Source organism: Podarcis cretensis (genome assembly GCF_951804945.1).
Source record: "Podarcis cretensis genome assembly, chromosome: 14".
NCBI classification, from domain to species: Eukaryota; Metazoa; Chordata; class Lepidosauria; order Squamata; family Lacertidae; genus Podarcis; species Podarcis cretensis.
In genome coordinates this window covers 19,658,439-19,674,033 of record NC_137183.1, presented here as the reverse complement: position 1 = coordinate 19,674,033, position 15,595 = coordinate 19,658,439, and the positions used below count along the sequence as shown (strand labels likewise).

General features: G+C 40.7%; 1 protein-coding gene across 3 annotated transcripts in view; it reads left to right on the top strand.

The window, feature by feature from the left end:
• Window positions 1–15,595, top strand: part of ABHD2 (abhydrolase domain containing 2, acylglycerol lipase) — a 43,081-nt gene that overhangs the window by 21,592 nt on the left and 5,894 nt on the right. For all 3 annotated transcript variants that reach the window (XM_079954337.1, XM_079954335.1, XM_079954336.1), the window contains 4 exons: window positions 6,778–6,953; window positions 8,155–8,322; window positions 10,909–11,092; window positions 14,636–14,728. In XM_079954337.1, coding sequence (XP_079810463.1) covers window positions 6,778–6,953; window positions 8,155–8,322; window positions 10,909–11,092; window positions 14,636–14,728 — 621 coding nt within the window. The remainder of the gene's footprint in view (window positions 1–6,777; window positions 6,954–8,154; window positions 8,323–10,908; window positions 11,093–14,635; window positions 14,729–15,595) is intronic.

Genomic DNA, 15,595 nt, shown 5'->3' with positions numbered 1-15,595 from the left:
GCCGGCGACGCGGGGACCCTCAAAAACCATGGGCGGAGATGCCCATGGACTTGGTGACTCGGCGGGCACCGTTTGCGCCCCCCCGACCCGCGAAGGAGCCTTTTTAAAGGCTGCGGAGCGGGTGACGGGGGGGTGTGTGGTGCTGTGAGTCCAATGCTTCCCCTGCCCAGCGAAGCCGCATGCCATTCGGCGGAGAGCAATGACTTCTTCTTTGAAAATTTCGGATTTGGACTAAAAGGAACAACCCGTGAGTAAATTGATTGGACTTAAAAGGGAAATTTGATCTTTGAATTTGGAGCGAGCGGGGGGAGTGCAAAAAGGAAGTCCGCCCCCCCCCCCGTTGTAGATGGCTCAACGCAAGGATTTGACAACTAAGATCGAGAGATGAACTTGTTTACCTGAAAAAAAAAATTTAACTTCACGAAGGGAAATTACAATAATTGTGCTGGAGGAGAAGACTGATTTGTGGGAACTAAAATGCAACCCCCCCCCCCGGGAACCGGGAACGATCCGCTATGAGAGACTGGTGAAGAGACACAGAAACTTTGACAGCTGTCAAAGTAGCTGTCAAAGCAGGAAAATAAAAGAGAACTTTGTTACGATGGCTTTGCTGGTTAGATTTGTTACAATTTGGACATAAATTATTGGAAATAAAGGCAACAAGTTATTTGACTTTTGGGTCTGATTTTGAAAGAAATTAAGTTACCATATTCCCTCTAGAGGGAGGCTGGGACATTGCAACAGTAGCAGCAAGTGGAAAAATATTATGAATTTGAGTAGGATCTGTTATCTCTTGGGAAAGCTGCAAAAACGAAGCATTATTTTGTCTACAGAGGTTTCTATACTAAAGGAGACAATGGATTTATCTATTGAAGAAAGGAAGGGACTTGACGCAAGTTATGTTCCTGAATAACAAAAGCCTCTGTGGAGAACAAGAAGTTTCTGAATTAGAAGGTTTCTGCAGCAGAACAGGAAAAAGCAACCTGAGGAATAAGAGCTGGACCAAATTTGAAGCCGGAGTATTTGGAACATCCAGACTTTAAAAGGACCAAGAAATAGAATTTAAGTTAGACTCTTAAACATAGAGGTCTGGATGGAAGAACAATGACTTTTTCTGAGAGTTTTTTCGAGATTGGACTTTCTGAAATTAAAAGCTATCAAAAGACGGCAAAGTGGAGTTGAGATATAGACGTGGATACACCAGGCTGGCAGTAGACAATGGATGAACTTTGGGGATTGGAACCGGGGAATGGGGGGGGGGGAGATTTGGAATCCAAAGGCTGTAAAATTATATATTATTTCTTTCTTTACTTTTTTCATGTTTGTTGTTTGAAAATAGGGGAATTCGTGGAAGGGAAATGGGGTCGATCTTAGGGAATTATATAAAATATAAGGAGAAATGGTTCATTAAGATAAATAAGATAAATTAATTTGGAATAAATGGGTTATTTAAAATTACAAATAAGGTTTTAAAATTTGGGGTAAGAATCTGTGGAATCAATTTAAGGGAAATGGAATACAAGAGGGGGAGGGGGGGAGTCCGGGAAAGATGCCACTGAAACCAAGCGTAAATCATATTTGTTTTTTCTTTCTTGCTTGCTATCTTTCCTTTTTATTCTGGAAAATTTTTAATAAATATTATTAAAAAAATAAAAAAAAATAAACAATTATTTTTATCACTGAGACTTGATAATGTCTGCATTTGAAGGCTCTTTAATAGTTTAGTGAGCATGTTAGGTTTTTTTGGGTTTTTTAAATCTACTTGGGTGTAAGCATTGAACACAGAGGAACTTTCTTCTTGAGAAACGTGCAGGATTGGGTTCCAGTTAACCAAGTAAAAAACTGCTGTTAAACCCTGTACAAAATGCATGGAATCTTAATTACTGTGTTCCTTGGGCTATTCCAAGGACCTTACTGAGGCTTAAGGGATTTTGCATGCCTCTTCTAGCTTGATCTCCTGATTTTAAAGGACTGTTGGAACAAGTGAGTAAAAACACACACAGGTCAAACTGTAATTTCTGTTTTAATCAAGTTAGGTTGTGTAGGAACTGGACTCCTGAGAGGAGCGTAAAATAATGACAAACACGGCACAGTTGATGAGGTTTAACTTCACTTTCCACCTGACCAGCATTTGTAGTAATTTTTGAGTTTTTGTTCTCTTTCCCCCAAAATCATTCAGCAGTAGTGAACACTTGTCATGGGGTGGCAGGGTCAGCAGGACTGCAAGCAGCACATGATAAAACGTTTTAATCCTCTTGCCATAGTACATAGCACAATACTTCTGTGTTCAACCTGGATAAAATATTTTAATGGCTAGTGGGCCACGCTGAGCTTTTTACATTCTATATTAAGGTAAAGTGTGCAATTGGGTGGAAAGGCAAAGCACAATTTTAACAAGCAAGTAAAAACTGCTTTTGCTTGCTTGCTTTTGGATCAGCTCTCAGGGTGATATGGAATATATGTTGCAGGCTAGACAGTTGGTTTCCTGTGCTGAGATGGTGCAATACTGAAAAGCAAGATTTTATTAAACTTGTAATATTTCCATGTACTTGATCTTGAGAGGCTTGAGAGGCTAGTTGGCTGCTAGAGTAATGTGATTTGGAAAGCAGAATACTAACACTCAAAAAGAATATTCCATACATTTGCATCACTAGTGCTTTGGTTATGGGCACTTGGTTATGAGACACTCTGCATTGGCCTTGGGAAACATTGCACAGACTCATCATTATTCCCAACGCTCCTGGGCCACTTGCAGAACATGAGCTATTTTATATGAGACTCCTTGTAGTTGGATGTGAATTAAATTGCACGCTGGGTGCCTCTTGAAAGGCCCTTAGATATTAATACCATGGAATGATGGCAAAAGAGGATTGATCCAAAGTCTGTCAGCAGTACAATAGAAACTGCTCACTGATAAACCACTCCCCAGTGACAGTGTTATCTGTTATCAAATGTAATTGTGTGCAGCTATGCACCGTTTCTGTGTTTCTCACCAGCATATAATGCATGTTTGAACTGTGAGTAACTGCACTGCAAATACACCTTTATTAGGAGAACAGACATGAAGGAGAAGAAGCTGTGTATTAGGCTGCTAAATGCTTTGCTTCATAAAGGAAGTGTAGAGTTTGGTGAAACTCTTGAGCCATATAAATGCATTGTGTTTGTGGTTGGTGAGAAAAACAGGAAAAGGTAGTTCCTGCTGTGAAATTTTTGCAAGAACTACTTTGTGGGGCAAGTCAGTGGTGGTAAGACAACTAAGTCATTTTTAGAGTGGTCCTACTGATATCAGTGGTTTAATCAAAACACTTAGAACCAGTGACAATTAGAGTTAAGATTTTTTCCCTAAAAGTTGCCATCAGCCTAGGGTGTCCTTCTGTAACCTATGTTTCTACAGTGTGCAGCATAGTTAATTTATATGTTTTTTCCCTCTTAAACTTTCAGCTTGGCAATAATTCTGGATCAGTAATAACTTTAATGTGAGAGCTGTAGCACTAGAAGCCCAGGACAAAAGCACAATTCTAGGCGCCATCATTTGTTTGCTTATTTATTTATTTTTCATTCTAAATCCTGCCTTTCTTCCATTGCGGAACCCAAGGCAGCATCTATATGGTTCCAAGGTGATTGCTGACCTGACCCAGACCTAATTAGCTTCAGCAAGGTAGAGTATAAGTAGCACAGTATCAACAAGATCTTGTAGCTGATGGCAATCTTCTTAATTTGGGAAATGAGGGCTGTGCCCCTACTAAAGTTTACTCATAGCAGATCTTTTAATTTAGTCATGTCCATTAGTGTCATTGGGTCAACTTTGATTATGACTAAATTTGGATAAAACTTTGGGTTGCTCAAATTTGACTAATTATAATTCTACCTTAACATTTTTTTTAAAGATTCAGGCATATTCTTAAGCAGCATCTTAACAACACTCTCTTAGTAAAGTTTCCAAACTTCGAAGTCTTGTCATATGCCTATAATGGGAACAAGTAATTTAAATGCTAGTGCAGCTCATTAATCTGAAGATCCTGTGAAATGCTCTTACTGTTGTCCACAGGAAACTAGGAGCATCTCTGGCATTCTTTTCAGAGTAGCATGACTATAAGCAGCACAATTGCATGAATGCAGTGCTGTTTACTAGAGCAAGAAGAGGAGCTTTGTGTAGAAACTGAAGCTAAATGTCTGTGTACATATGTTCTACTTGCATATAATCAACATGACTTACGTCATTTGCACTACTGTTGTAGGAGCTGCCATGATACTGGTCTATATATTTTGGAATTATTAACCACAAGGCTGTTAAGAGCATTTAGAACACCAGTTTAGGACAGCTAACTGCATAATGGAAATTTCTTTTTTCCAGCCTGCTAAAAAACCACCAACTATCTGTATTTCCACTGCTGGTGTTTAATGTCTAATTAGATCATGCTGATGACCTTTCATGAATAATTCTATTAGCAACACCAAACATTGCACAGGATATGAAAGATGTATGAATGTGTTTGAACAAATTGGATAGGATTGCAGTGCTAGTCAATTGACTATCTGTTATTTGATTACTGTCAAAGATTCCAAAAAATCACAAAGTCTGTGTGACTGATAGCCCCCTTTTTCGTTGTATCATGCTGTCCTCTGATAGCAATACATTGAGGGCCATTTTGCTTTACCTACAAGACTCAGTAAAGCCGTTTGTCTAATTTTAAAAGGGGGCAGGCACCTCTGCACTGCAACCCTGCTTTTCCTGTATTTATTTATTAAATTTGTATTCCCCCCTTCATCAATAGATCTCAAGGTGGTTGACAACATGTTCCTAAGCAATACTGACTGGCTGTCCTCTTAAGAATGTTTACATTATTGGGAATCAGTTATTGATTAATGCTCCTGCATTTGCAACAATACTAGCGTGTGTATGTGGTACAGTGTGACCTAGCTGCATCTCTGCAATAATTTCAGTATGCCTACCTGCCCTCTTCCAAATTAAGCCATGTGGCCAACTTTTCCCATTGGCAATGTGCTATAAGTACAGTCATGTCTAATCAGAAGTAAGATTCAAGAGAAAGCATAAATCAAGCATGCACATGTTGCAAATGCCCCAGACTTAGGGCTATCTCTGAGATCATTTCATTTGCTCTGGGGTCATGTAGAAGGGATTGGGCTCTGACGTTTTCTAGAGCCGCAGTATCTCTTTTCATATTCCCCTCTCTTCTAGTAAATCTGTGCTTCAATATTTGCCTGTTGTTTGACTGGTCAGGTTACTGATTTATTTATTTATTGGAGCAGGTGCATGCACATGTGTTGACCTGATCTCTTTTCATAATGGGTTCCCAGGCCTTGGAGGACACAATAAATATTGGAGCACCTCTCCACATAAGAAGGGAAGAGGGCTGTTTCTCTTATGAGCTCCTGGTTAAGAATGTTGTCCCCTATGATGACTGTCTGGTGCTTATGTTAGTAACTTTTCAGCACCAAGTTCATGTTTTTGCCAGGCATTTGATAGAATGTGCTGTTTTGGTACATTGCTTGTGTATTACTGGGAATTATTGAGAATCAGTTGCTGACAGACAGACAGTTGCTGTAGAACAATGTGTAAAGGTGAAGGTGAAGGGACCCCTGACCATTAGGTCCAGTCGTGGCCAACTCGGAGGCTGCAGCGCTCATCTCGCTTTATTGGCCGAGGGAGCCAGCGTACAGCTTCCGGGTCATGTGGCCAGCATGACTAAGCCACTTCTGGCGAACCAGAGTAGTGCACAGAAACGCCGTTTACCTTCCCGCCAGAGCGCTACCTATTTATCTACTTGCACTTTGATGTGCTTTCGAACTTCTAGGTTGGCAGGAGCAGAGACCGAGCAATGGGAGCTCACCCCGTTGCGGGGATTCGGATTGCCGACGTTCTGATCGGCAAGTCCTAGGCTCTGTGTTTTAACCCACAGCGCCACCTGCGTCCCAGAGCAATGTGTAGTGACATTCTAATACTGTTGCTTTTCTGTGTTTTGTATTTTGATCCAAATTAGTGATAGCTGCTATGTTTTAAATTTTATTAAGTTTTATTCTGATGTGAGTCACCTAAAGACTCTCTGACAGGTGGCAGGTAAAATCCAATGATAGTATAAGCACATAATTTAGACATTCATTATACTTTTATGTTGGGAGCTCAGGTTCTGATGAGCTCACCAGTGTCAGGCATGATTGTTCTGTGTACAGTCGAAAGCTTGCTTTCCACCACTTTGATATGCTCATGACCTCTGTATTGGTACCAAGGACATACTTCTTTTGAGTAATGAACTAGGTTTCCTGATATGCATTGAAAAGGTCCCTCCTGTCTGGCAGCTTTGTATTGCTCACCTACTGATTCCTTCCCATTTAGATTGGTGTTCCTAAAGCAGATAAAGTTATCATCTTTATATCTTTATCTCCCTCCCCCCCACAAGTTTCTTCTTCAGTACACCAGCAAGCATAAATCCGAGATAAAAGGCCATCTGCTTTGGCACCAGGCCGTACCACCTTCCTGATAAGCATAGTACAGATGTTCTCTTCTCCTTTGAAAGGAAATGCTTTTGTAAGCATTCTGTAGCTAGTGTTTTTCAGAGATCACTAAATCATACCTGATACCAGATCAATAGGTTGGGGGCTCCAGTTCTATATCTGTTGGCCAATGCACTTACCAAGCAGCTGCTCCTTATTTTTACCCCTACACTTCACTAAATACTACTCTAGGAAGAAAGTGCCCTTGTTTCAATAGCAGATCTGCTGTCCTAAAGCAAATAAATGCATTTGTTTTCTTTGTAGGTACATTCCACCTCTGATCTGGGGAAAGAGTGGGCACATTCAGACTGCCCTCTATGGAAAGATGGGGAGAGTAAGATCACCGCATCCTTATGGACTTCGCAAGTACCTCACAATGTCAGATGGTGCAACAGCAACTTTTGACCTCTTTGAACCACTGGCTGAAAACTGCATTAGAGGTGAGATAACCAACAGTTGTGGGTTTTTTATTAGAAGTTTGAGTAAATGTTGGGGAAATGCACTACTGTTTTTGGCTACCATTGGCAGGCTAGGGAGCCACTGCTTTCACAACTCCAGGACATGTTTAGGTGGTTGTAAGCTTCTGCAGCTAGTGCTGTTATGAATCATGTACCAAAAAAACAGTTTTTACAACCAAGTGATAAGATACAAGGTTTATGGCCTAGATTTCCCGTTGAGTTAATGGGCATGAAATGCTATTCCTCTGACCCATAAATAACATAATGCTTAGGATTAAGGTCTCTAAACAGGCTGTTTGGCCTGTAGGACTTTTCTCTTGTGTATATGGGCTTAATCACATCTGGAACGTGTGTGTGTCCGTGCGTGTGTGTTTAAAAACAATATATCAAAATTTAGTGAGTAATGACATGTCTTTCTGAAGGTGAGGTATAAGGGGCCGTTGATTCTGCTTGTTTTGAAATGTTGCTCTAGTGCATAGGAAGCTGCTGCTAAATATTCCAAGAATTTCACTCTCAAATGTGGATTTGTACCAGATGCTGGAGGGTTGATTCTTACTACCAAGCATTGTTTCCCAATGTAGATAGCAATGCAAGGAGCTGTAGAGCTGTTCTCAGCAATTGCTTTCTCGGCAACTTTGATTTGATCTTCAAAAGAAGGAGGCATTGCTGACCAAATGGATATTTTTCAGATAGATGTACAAATCTGGACCCTTTATTTAGTCAACAGATGTGCCAAAAGCAAACCATTCCTTCTCTTTAAAAGTTCTTTCTAGTTAGGCTCAAAGACCTTCAGTTTTAATCAGATACATTACCTCAAGGTTCTTCATGAAGAGTTTCAAAATAATGTACGGAAACTGATAGAAATCCTCTCTCTCAGTGACATCGTTTGGAGTGACATCTGTAGTAAAGTGTTAAAATAAACTCCTCTCAGTCAGATGAAAGAACTTAGATGAACAAACTCTGAAATTGTGCAGGGCATGTTGTGTATTTCCCTTGATGATATAAACATAGCATATAAAACATCACTACCGATTGAACAAACTGTATGCATCAGGAGCAAAAATAGCTTTGTTGTGAAATAAATGTGTTTTGTCTTTGTGGAATATGAAACTGGTATAACTAGCATGTATTCTTTTGCTTTTGCTTTAAAACTTGCCTCTCCCGACCTTTTTTCATTGTGCAGAAGATATCACAATGGTAATTTGCCCAGGAATAGCCAATCACAGTGAGAAGCAGTACATCCGCACCTTTGTTGACTATTCCCAGAAGAATGGCTATCGATGTGCTGTGCTAAACCACCTTGGAGCTCTGCCAACTATTGAGTTGACTTCACCACGCATGTTCACTTATGGTAAATATTGGCTCTTTCATCTTAACCTTTCAGAGTTACTTTGCAACTGGACAAAGTCCTTTAATTTCAAAGCACACTAGATGGTGCCTTCTGAAGCTTGAAAGTGTTGTCTGTGATAAAACCTCCTCCTTTTTTGCTAATTCCCAAGCAGGATGACTTACTTGCTCAATTAAAAAAAAAAAACAGTATTCAAAGTAGCAGCTATTACTTGTGCTAAGTCTGCATTAATTTTGTTTCCAAAGGTTGATTCCTAAAACCCCTCTCTTTACAGTACACTATATTGGGAAACATTGGGAAGGGAAAGTAGTAGGGACAAGATGACTTGGTGAGATAATACCATGATCACCTTGCCAATGTTTTGCCATATATAATGCTTCACAGTGGGATGACCATGAGATAGCAATTGAAGATGCAACCACTATAGCATTACCAGCTTCCCAGCGTCTGTGTGTCCAGTACATTCATCCACCTAGGATGTCCAGTACATTCATCCACCTAGAATCTATTTACTCAGATTCTCTTTGCCAGAAAAGTAATTGATGTGTAACTTTTCAAGATAGCTTTAGAGAGCAGGTGAGCATAAAGCTGATATCTATTAAAGGAGAGTGGGGATCTCTTTAGCTGATGTAGGCCTGTTGGCTCTTGTCACATCTTGTATCTCAGTGCTTGTGATTAGAATTTCAAGCCTCCAGGGTACGGTCTACTGCATGGCTGCTCTTTAATAACCATAGTCTATTCCACCCTCAGGAGATAATTCTGGAGTGTTGTTGAGCAACCCAAAATGTTGTTGTAAAGCTCTGCACCGCCCCTCCTTCCTATGGGAGTTATGCTCTTTGAGGCTTAGGCATGGTGTTCATAAACAAGGCTTGAAAAACATTTTCAAGAATGAAGATGCATCCTCCCTACCAAAAAAGTGCTGTGCAATGTCTCTCCTCCCCAAAGTATTAAATATCAAGCTGTGACACATGTATCCTCTCAGGGGCTGGGAAATCAACTCAGTATATTACAGGCTGAGCATGCCCAGCCACGGAGCTGCATCTGGTCCGAATCTAGCCACCCTATTCTCTTGTTCTTTTTCGGAAGACATCCTCTGAAAGGAAAGAGATGAAGTGCATCCAAAACCTTAGTATAGGGTTGCCATATTCCCAAATTGCAGTCCGATTTAAAAATCTGATTCCTGGACATGTGGCAGCCCTACTTTAGTGCAAAGCTAAGCACCCTTTCCTCTCCCAGAGAAGAAGGCAGGCAGGGAAAACAAAAATGAGGCTGCTATGTTCTAAGTTCAGGAAGCATGCTGCTTCACAGTGGTGGGAAGGTAAAAGAAAGTAAGATGGCGATAGAGCTGCTGCAGCCCCAAGAGAGATGATGAGAGAAGGGGTTGGGAGCCAAAGAGAAACTGCATCTGTAGCCAAGGGTCCAATATGAAGCTCACTGTCCAACCAATGTCTGAAATGTTTTGCCAGGATCCCCATCTCCCCATATTCTGTGACCCTCCAGAATATGGAGGTGAGAAGCTTGGCAGTAACTGTTTGTGCCCACCTAAGGGCTGACAGAGTATCTCAGAAACCCATGTTACGTTGCTTAGCTGGAACACAACATAGTCCTGTTTCAGTCACTGCAAGCAAGCCCTGGGGATCAGAGTGGTATTGGTATTAAGGCTTCTTGGTGCTGTCCCTAACTCTAAAAATTCCTGAAGGGTTATAATGCCTCTTAGGGCTGTAGCTTAGAGGTAGAGCATCTACTTTGCATGCAGAATGTCTGGGATTGCGTCCTTATAATCTCCAAGAAGGGTTAGGAGAGACTCCATCTTAAACCATGGAGAGCCACTGTAAATCATTGTAGACCCTACAGAGCTAGATGGACCCCATTGATCTTGAATCGGTATAAGGCAGCTTCCTAGGTTCCTGTAAATGTTTTTAAAGGAGTGGCCATTGACAGTAGAAAATAATAGTCAGGTCATGTTTGCACAGGAGTGCTGTGTGTATGAATACAGTCTTCAGTTCCCAAAAGTTTGTACAAATCACTGCACATGAAGGATTACAAATGCACTTGATCGCTGAATAGCTGCTGGAAATCTGGACTGTGCAGCAATTTGTGGGGTTTTTTTTTTGCAGGGAGGGGGATACTTTATAGATTTCTCTCTCAGTTCACAGTTGGAAGAAATAACAGTGTGTGTAGTATTTTTAGTTACAGCTTTTGGCTGGTACCTGATGACTGCTGAACAGAGAATGAAATATTTTGAAAAACTTGCTTTGATCCTTGGGGGGGGGGGGGAAAGAGGGGGGGGGAGTCTGCTGCTGTAGCCGACAGTTAGAGGCTCTGTTCATATGGCAGTAAAAAAGGCCAGAAAAGGTTCTTTAGAAGAGCAGGTGTGGGTTTCACTATTAATGTTGGTGTATTCTCCCTCTGTATGATCTTCTGGAATATCACTGTATATGTGCAAAAATGCCCATTGTGCTTCAATAATGAACAATGTTGTTAGAAATGTTGTCTCTTGAAGTGCATATGTGAGCTCTAGGGGAAGATTGGGACTTTAGATGCATCTGTGATATGTCATGTTTAATTTTTCTTTTTGCTGTTCTACAGGTTGCACATGGGAATTTGGAGCCATGGTGAACTACATCAGGAAAACTTATCCTCAGTCCAAGCTGGTTGTTGTGGGCTTCAGCCTTGGTGGAAACATAGTGTGCAAATATCTGGGGGAGAACCAGACTAACCAAGAGGGTGTATTGTGCTGTGTCAGCGTATGTCAAGGGTACAGTGCACTGAGGTAAGCTTGGTCTTGTAGAGCAGGAGAAACTTATGGTAGATGTCTAAGGAAACAATCTGCTGGTCATGGAAATATGATACAGATACCAAAAGCTTTCTTTAGTTCACACAACTTTAGTTGTGTGAAGTTTTGTTGCTAAACTGTGTTTTGAACTTTTTGCACAAAAAAGGGAACTGGGAACTTACAGCAAATTTCATCATTAAAATTGTTGTTGTCATATTCAGTTGCTGTAGGCATTTAGCTTGAGAGTAAAGGGTGCAAACCATTTCCACATATACCTAACCTATTGATCTGTACTCTTTTACTCCGTATTAGCAGTCTCTTTTGAAGCCTTGTCATGGCCAAATTTTCTGATATTTAGTTATGCCATGTCATTTCAGCTAGAATCATTTCTGCTTACAGTTGTGCTGTGTATTTTGGGTTGAGAGCTGGGTCGAACTAATGCTCCCTGCAAACTACTATAACAGATTCGGGGGGGGGGGGGGTATGTATAAGTGAAAAGTAGCGTTGGGAGGCTGCCATTTTTATCAGAGGAATAGGAGGAGACTAGAGTGTTCTTAACCTTGCTAGCATTTTTTCTGCAAAAATCCAGACCTTTTCCACCTCCCTTTGCATAAACACAAATCTAGAACTCTGGTGTAAAATGGGGATGTATTAGCTGGGCAGAGGTGATTATAATTAGGAAAAGTGCCAGTGGGAAGAATATTAGGCACACCCTTTCCTCCTGCTGTTCTTTTGTTCAGAGTCACAGTCTCCCAAAACTACTTTGGCTCTGTGTATTTCCAGTGTTGAACTGAGGCTCCAAACAGGATGTATAGTAGTGTCCATGAGTGCACATATATCCCAAGAGATCAAAAGTGACATTTAGAAAAGGACCTTAAAGATGCTTGCTTTGTCTGTGCTACTTAGAAGCACAACACTATTATTATATTATATTATATTATATTATATTATATTATATTATATTATATTATTCTGCCCTATACCCGGAGGTCTCAGGGCGGTTCACAGAACAAAATCAAAACATAAAACCACAAAATAAATAAAATGAAAACGAACAACCCAATAACCCCCTCCCCCCCAAACCCCCACATTTTAAAAGGGCATAGGATGTCACTCAAATCAGCCAAAGCCCTGGTTAAAAAGTAAAGTTTTTGCCTGGCACCTAAAGTTATATAATGAAGGCGCCAGTTGAACTTCTCTGGGGAGAGCATTCCACAGATGGGGAGCCACTGCAGAGAAGGCTCATTCTCAAATGCCACCCTCTGGACCTCTCACGGAGGAGGCACACAAAGAAGGGCCTCAGGAGATGATCTCAAGGTCCGGGTAGGTTCATATGGGAAGAGATGGTCCTTGAGGTATTGTGGTCCTGAGCCATTCAAGGCTTTACAGGTCAAAACCAGCACTTTGAATTGGGCCCGGAAACAATTGGTAGCCAGTGCAGTCAGACCAGGATTGGTGTAGTATGCTCAATCCATCTTGCTCTGGTGAGCAACCTGGCAGCTGAATTCTGCCATAGCTGAAGTTTCTGAACTGTCTTCAGAGGCAGCCCTACGTATAACACATTGCAGTAATCCAACTTTAAGGTTACCACAGCATAGACAACAGTAGTTAGGCTATCCCTTTCCAGATATGGGCATAGCTGGGCCACCAGCTGAAGCTGATGGACGGCACTCTGAGCCACTGAGGCCACCTGAGCCTTGAGCAACAGCAAAGGATACAGGAGTACCCCCAAGTAATGAACCTGCTCCTTCAGAGGAAGTGTAACCCCATCGAGAACAGGCGATCTCCACCCATCTGGTCTAGGGAACCACCCACTAACAGTGCCTCAGTCTTATCTGGATTGAGTTTCCGTTCCAGTGCATTACCAAGGCAAAATACTGGTCCAGCACTTCCACTGCCTCACCTGCATATGTAAAGCAGAAATAAAGCAGAGTGTCATCGGCATACTGCTGACAATGTACTCCAAACCTCTGGATAACCCCACCCAGCGGTTTTATGTAGATGTGAAGGTTCCATGGGGCTGAAAAGCATTCCCCAAGCAATACCCTCTGGGAATGGCCATCCAAGTAGGACTGGAGCCACCGCAAAGTGGTGCCACCCAACCCCTAGTTCGGACAGTTGCTTCAGAAGGACTCCATGGTCAATGGTATCGAAAGTATTATAAAGCCAGATTACACTGGAATATTGAAAGATAGAGTCTTATATTCTTGCCAGTCTCCAAATGATGAGTAGAGGTTTAGGAAGGGAATTTCTTGGTGTTCTTTCAGATCTGATTAGATATTTGTACATTTACAGTAATGTTAATTCAGGCAGAGTATGTAGCAACCATGCTTTTTATAGTCCTGTGCGCTGAGGGCAGTCTACTCTGAAAGAAAGGTTAAAAATCGTTTGACCGAACCTTGATGAGCTCTGGTGTATTTTAAGGTCAAAACCCAAGGGGAGGGTGCTGTTCTAAAAAAACAACAACCAATAATTAATTTCGTCACCCACTTGCACAAATGGATTTAGAGTTGGAAGCCTTCCCTAGAATGACATTTAGTATGCAAAGTTCTGCTTATTAGGAAATAAATGCCATTGAAATCCATTAGTTGCAGTACTATAGCTGCAACTGCACTTTAACTAAAGGATGTTGTATCTGAACGTAAATACTACACAGGAGGCCCTTCTGGTTGGAGAAAGTGTCAAGCAGGCTAAGGAAATTGCAACCTCCATATTAATAGAACACATAGCAATTCAGCTCTGGTTCCAAACTGGACAACAAAGGCTCCCTTTATATTTAAGACTGTGCAGCTGCAGAAATCTTGTGGCAGAATTAATTTTTTTAAGCAAGAGGATTAGAAATTGGAACAACATAAGCTTAATACACCGTGTCTTCTCTCCTCCCCATCTCTAAAATATTTGTCAAACTTTGTTTGAACCTGAGAAAAATGTGAGGATACTGCATGTAACTGCAAGATAGATTTTAGACTTTTACAAATTGCTTCACAAGACTGTGCCACCTTTGGCATGTGTACACATTCAGGGACTGCTATTTTAAAAGGGAGGGTGGGTATTGTGCAAAAATCTCTCATTCTTATAAAGTACTAGTTGCTCTGTCTGTGTTTTCCTTACTTAGTTGACCTTGTTTTTTAAAAAAAGCAGTTTCAAATACAGTTTTGAGTTCATCTGTCCATGCTCTGTCAATTTTTGTAACGCATGTTTGAAATTACCTGTTGAGACAACATAGAACAACCCATCTCTTCCTGGAAAGTTCTGTTTTGCAAGCTGTTGGCTGTTTTGTACTCCAGTTTCTAATGCTTTTGTTCCCCCTGCTGGCTGAATCCTTTAATGACACATTTCTCTTATGCATTACTGTGCGTTTGAAAAAGGAAAAAGCTGATTCCTTTTGAAGGTGTGATAGCTTATAGGTGGCTCCTTGAAGTGAATCAAATTAGTTACGTGGAAATGCTGCCATCTATTTGCAGAGTACTTTTTGTTGCTATGACCCTGGAAGCTTGCTTTTCCAGCTTTTAATTAATTTGCCCCATGTCATATCTTTAGGGCACAGGAAACCTTCATGCAATGGGATCAGTGTCGGAGATTTTACAACTTCCTCATGGCAGACAACTTGAAGAAAATCATATTGTCTCACAGGTACAAAATGATGCTCTTTATATTCTAAATGGGCCTCTGTGTCAGCTGATAATGTGCAGTACCATAAATTGTTCTTATGTGTTGCCAAGTTGATCAGGGTACCAACAAAATTAATTCTCCTCTGGATCAGTAGCTACTGAAGAACCATGTGCATTAGTAACCTTACTTTCAGAAACATCTTACTTAAGAAAGTCTGTGACACTTTGGCTGTGCTTGGGGAAAGGGTGTGAAATTACAATAACTGGTTGTTTGAACAGTTCAAGGTTAGCAGTAGTCAAAGCTTGTAACTGTAGTTGCTGTATTGCTTCCTGTTTAAGCCAGTATGGAAAAACAGCTTTAAGAGACTCTAATTATGTATAGGATACAGAACCCCTTTAATTCATCCCAGATAACTAAATATTATGACAACTTAACTAAATATATTAATCTTCCTGTTAAAAGAGCTCTTAGTTGTAAGCATGAGCAACCTTTAGCAGGTTTGAAGGACGGCTTGTTAATCTACAAAAACACTTTTTTCTCCATAATGGATCTTTTGTGCTCTAAGGCCAACCCTCAAACCAAACTTCCTTTTGCACATTTTCTTTTTTTTTTTAATTCTTTTTATTAATTTTCATTTAAATAACCAAAAGTAAACAAATCAATAATATCAAAAAACATCCATAAGCAACATAAAAGTAACATAAATTTTCACTGCAATTCTTCATCTCCTTCTTTAAATCTTTCCTCTACGTACCTATTGACCTCCTTCCCTCCTGATTTCGGGCTTCTTAATAAGATTTCTTTCTTTTTTCTGCAGCTTCAATGTTAATGGTTTACACATCGTAAGATTTATATCAAACCTGCTGTGGTTTTTAAGTTTCTATAATT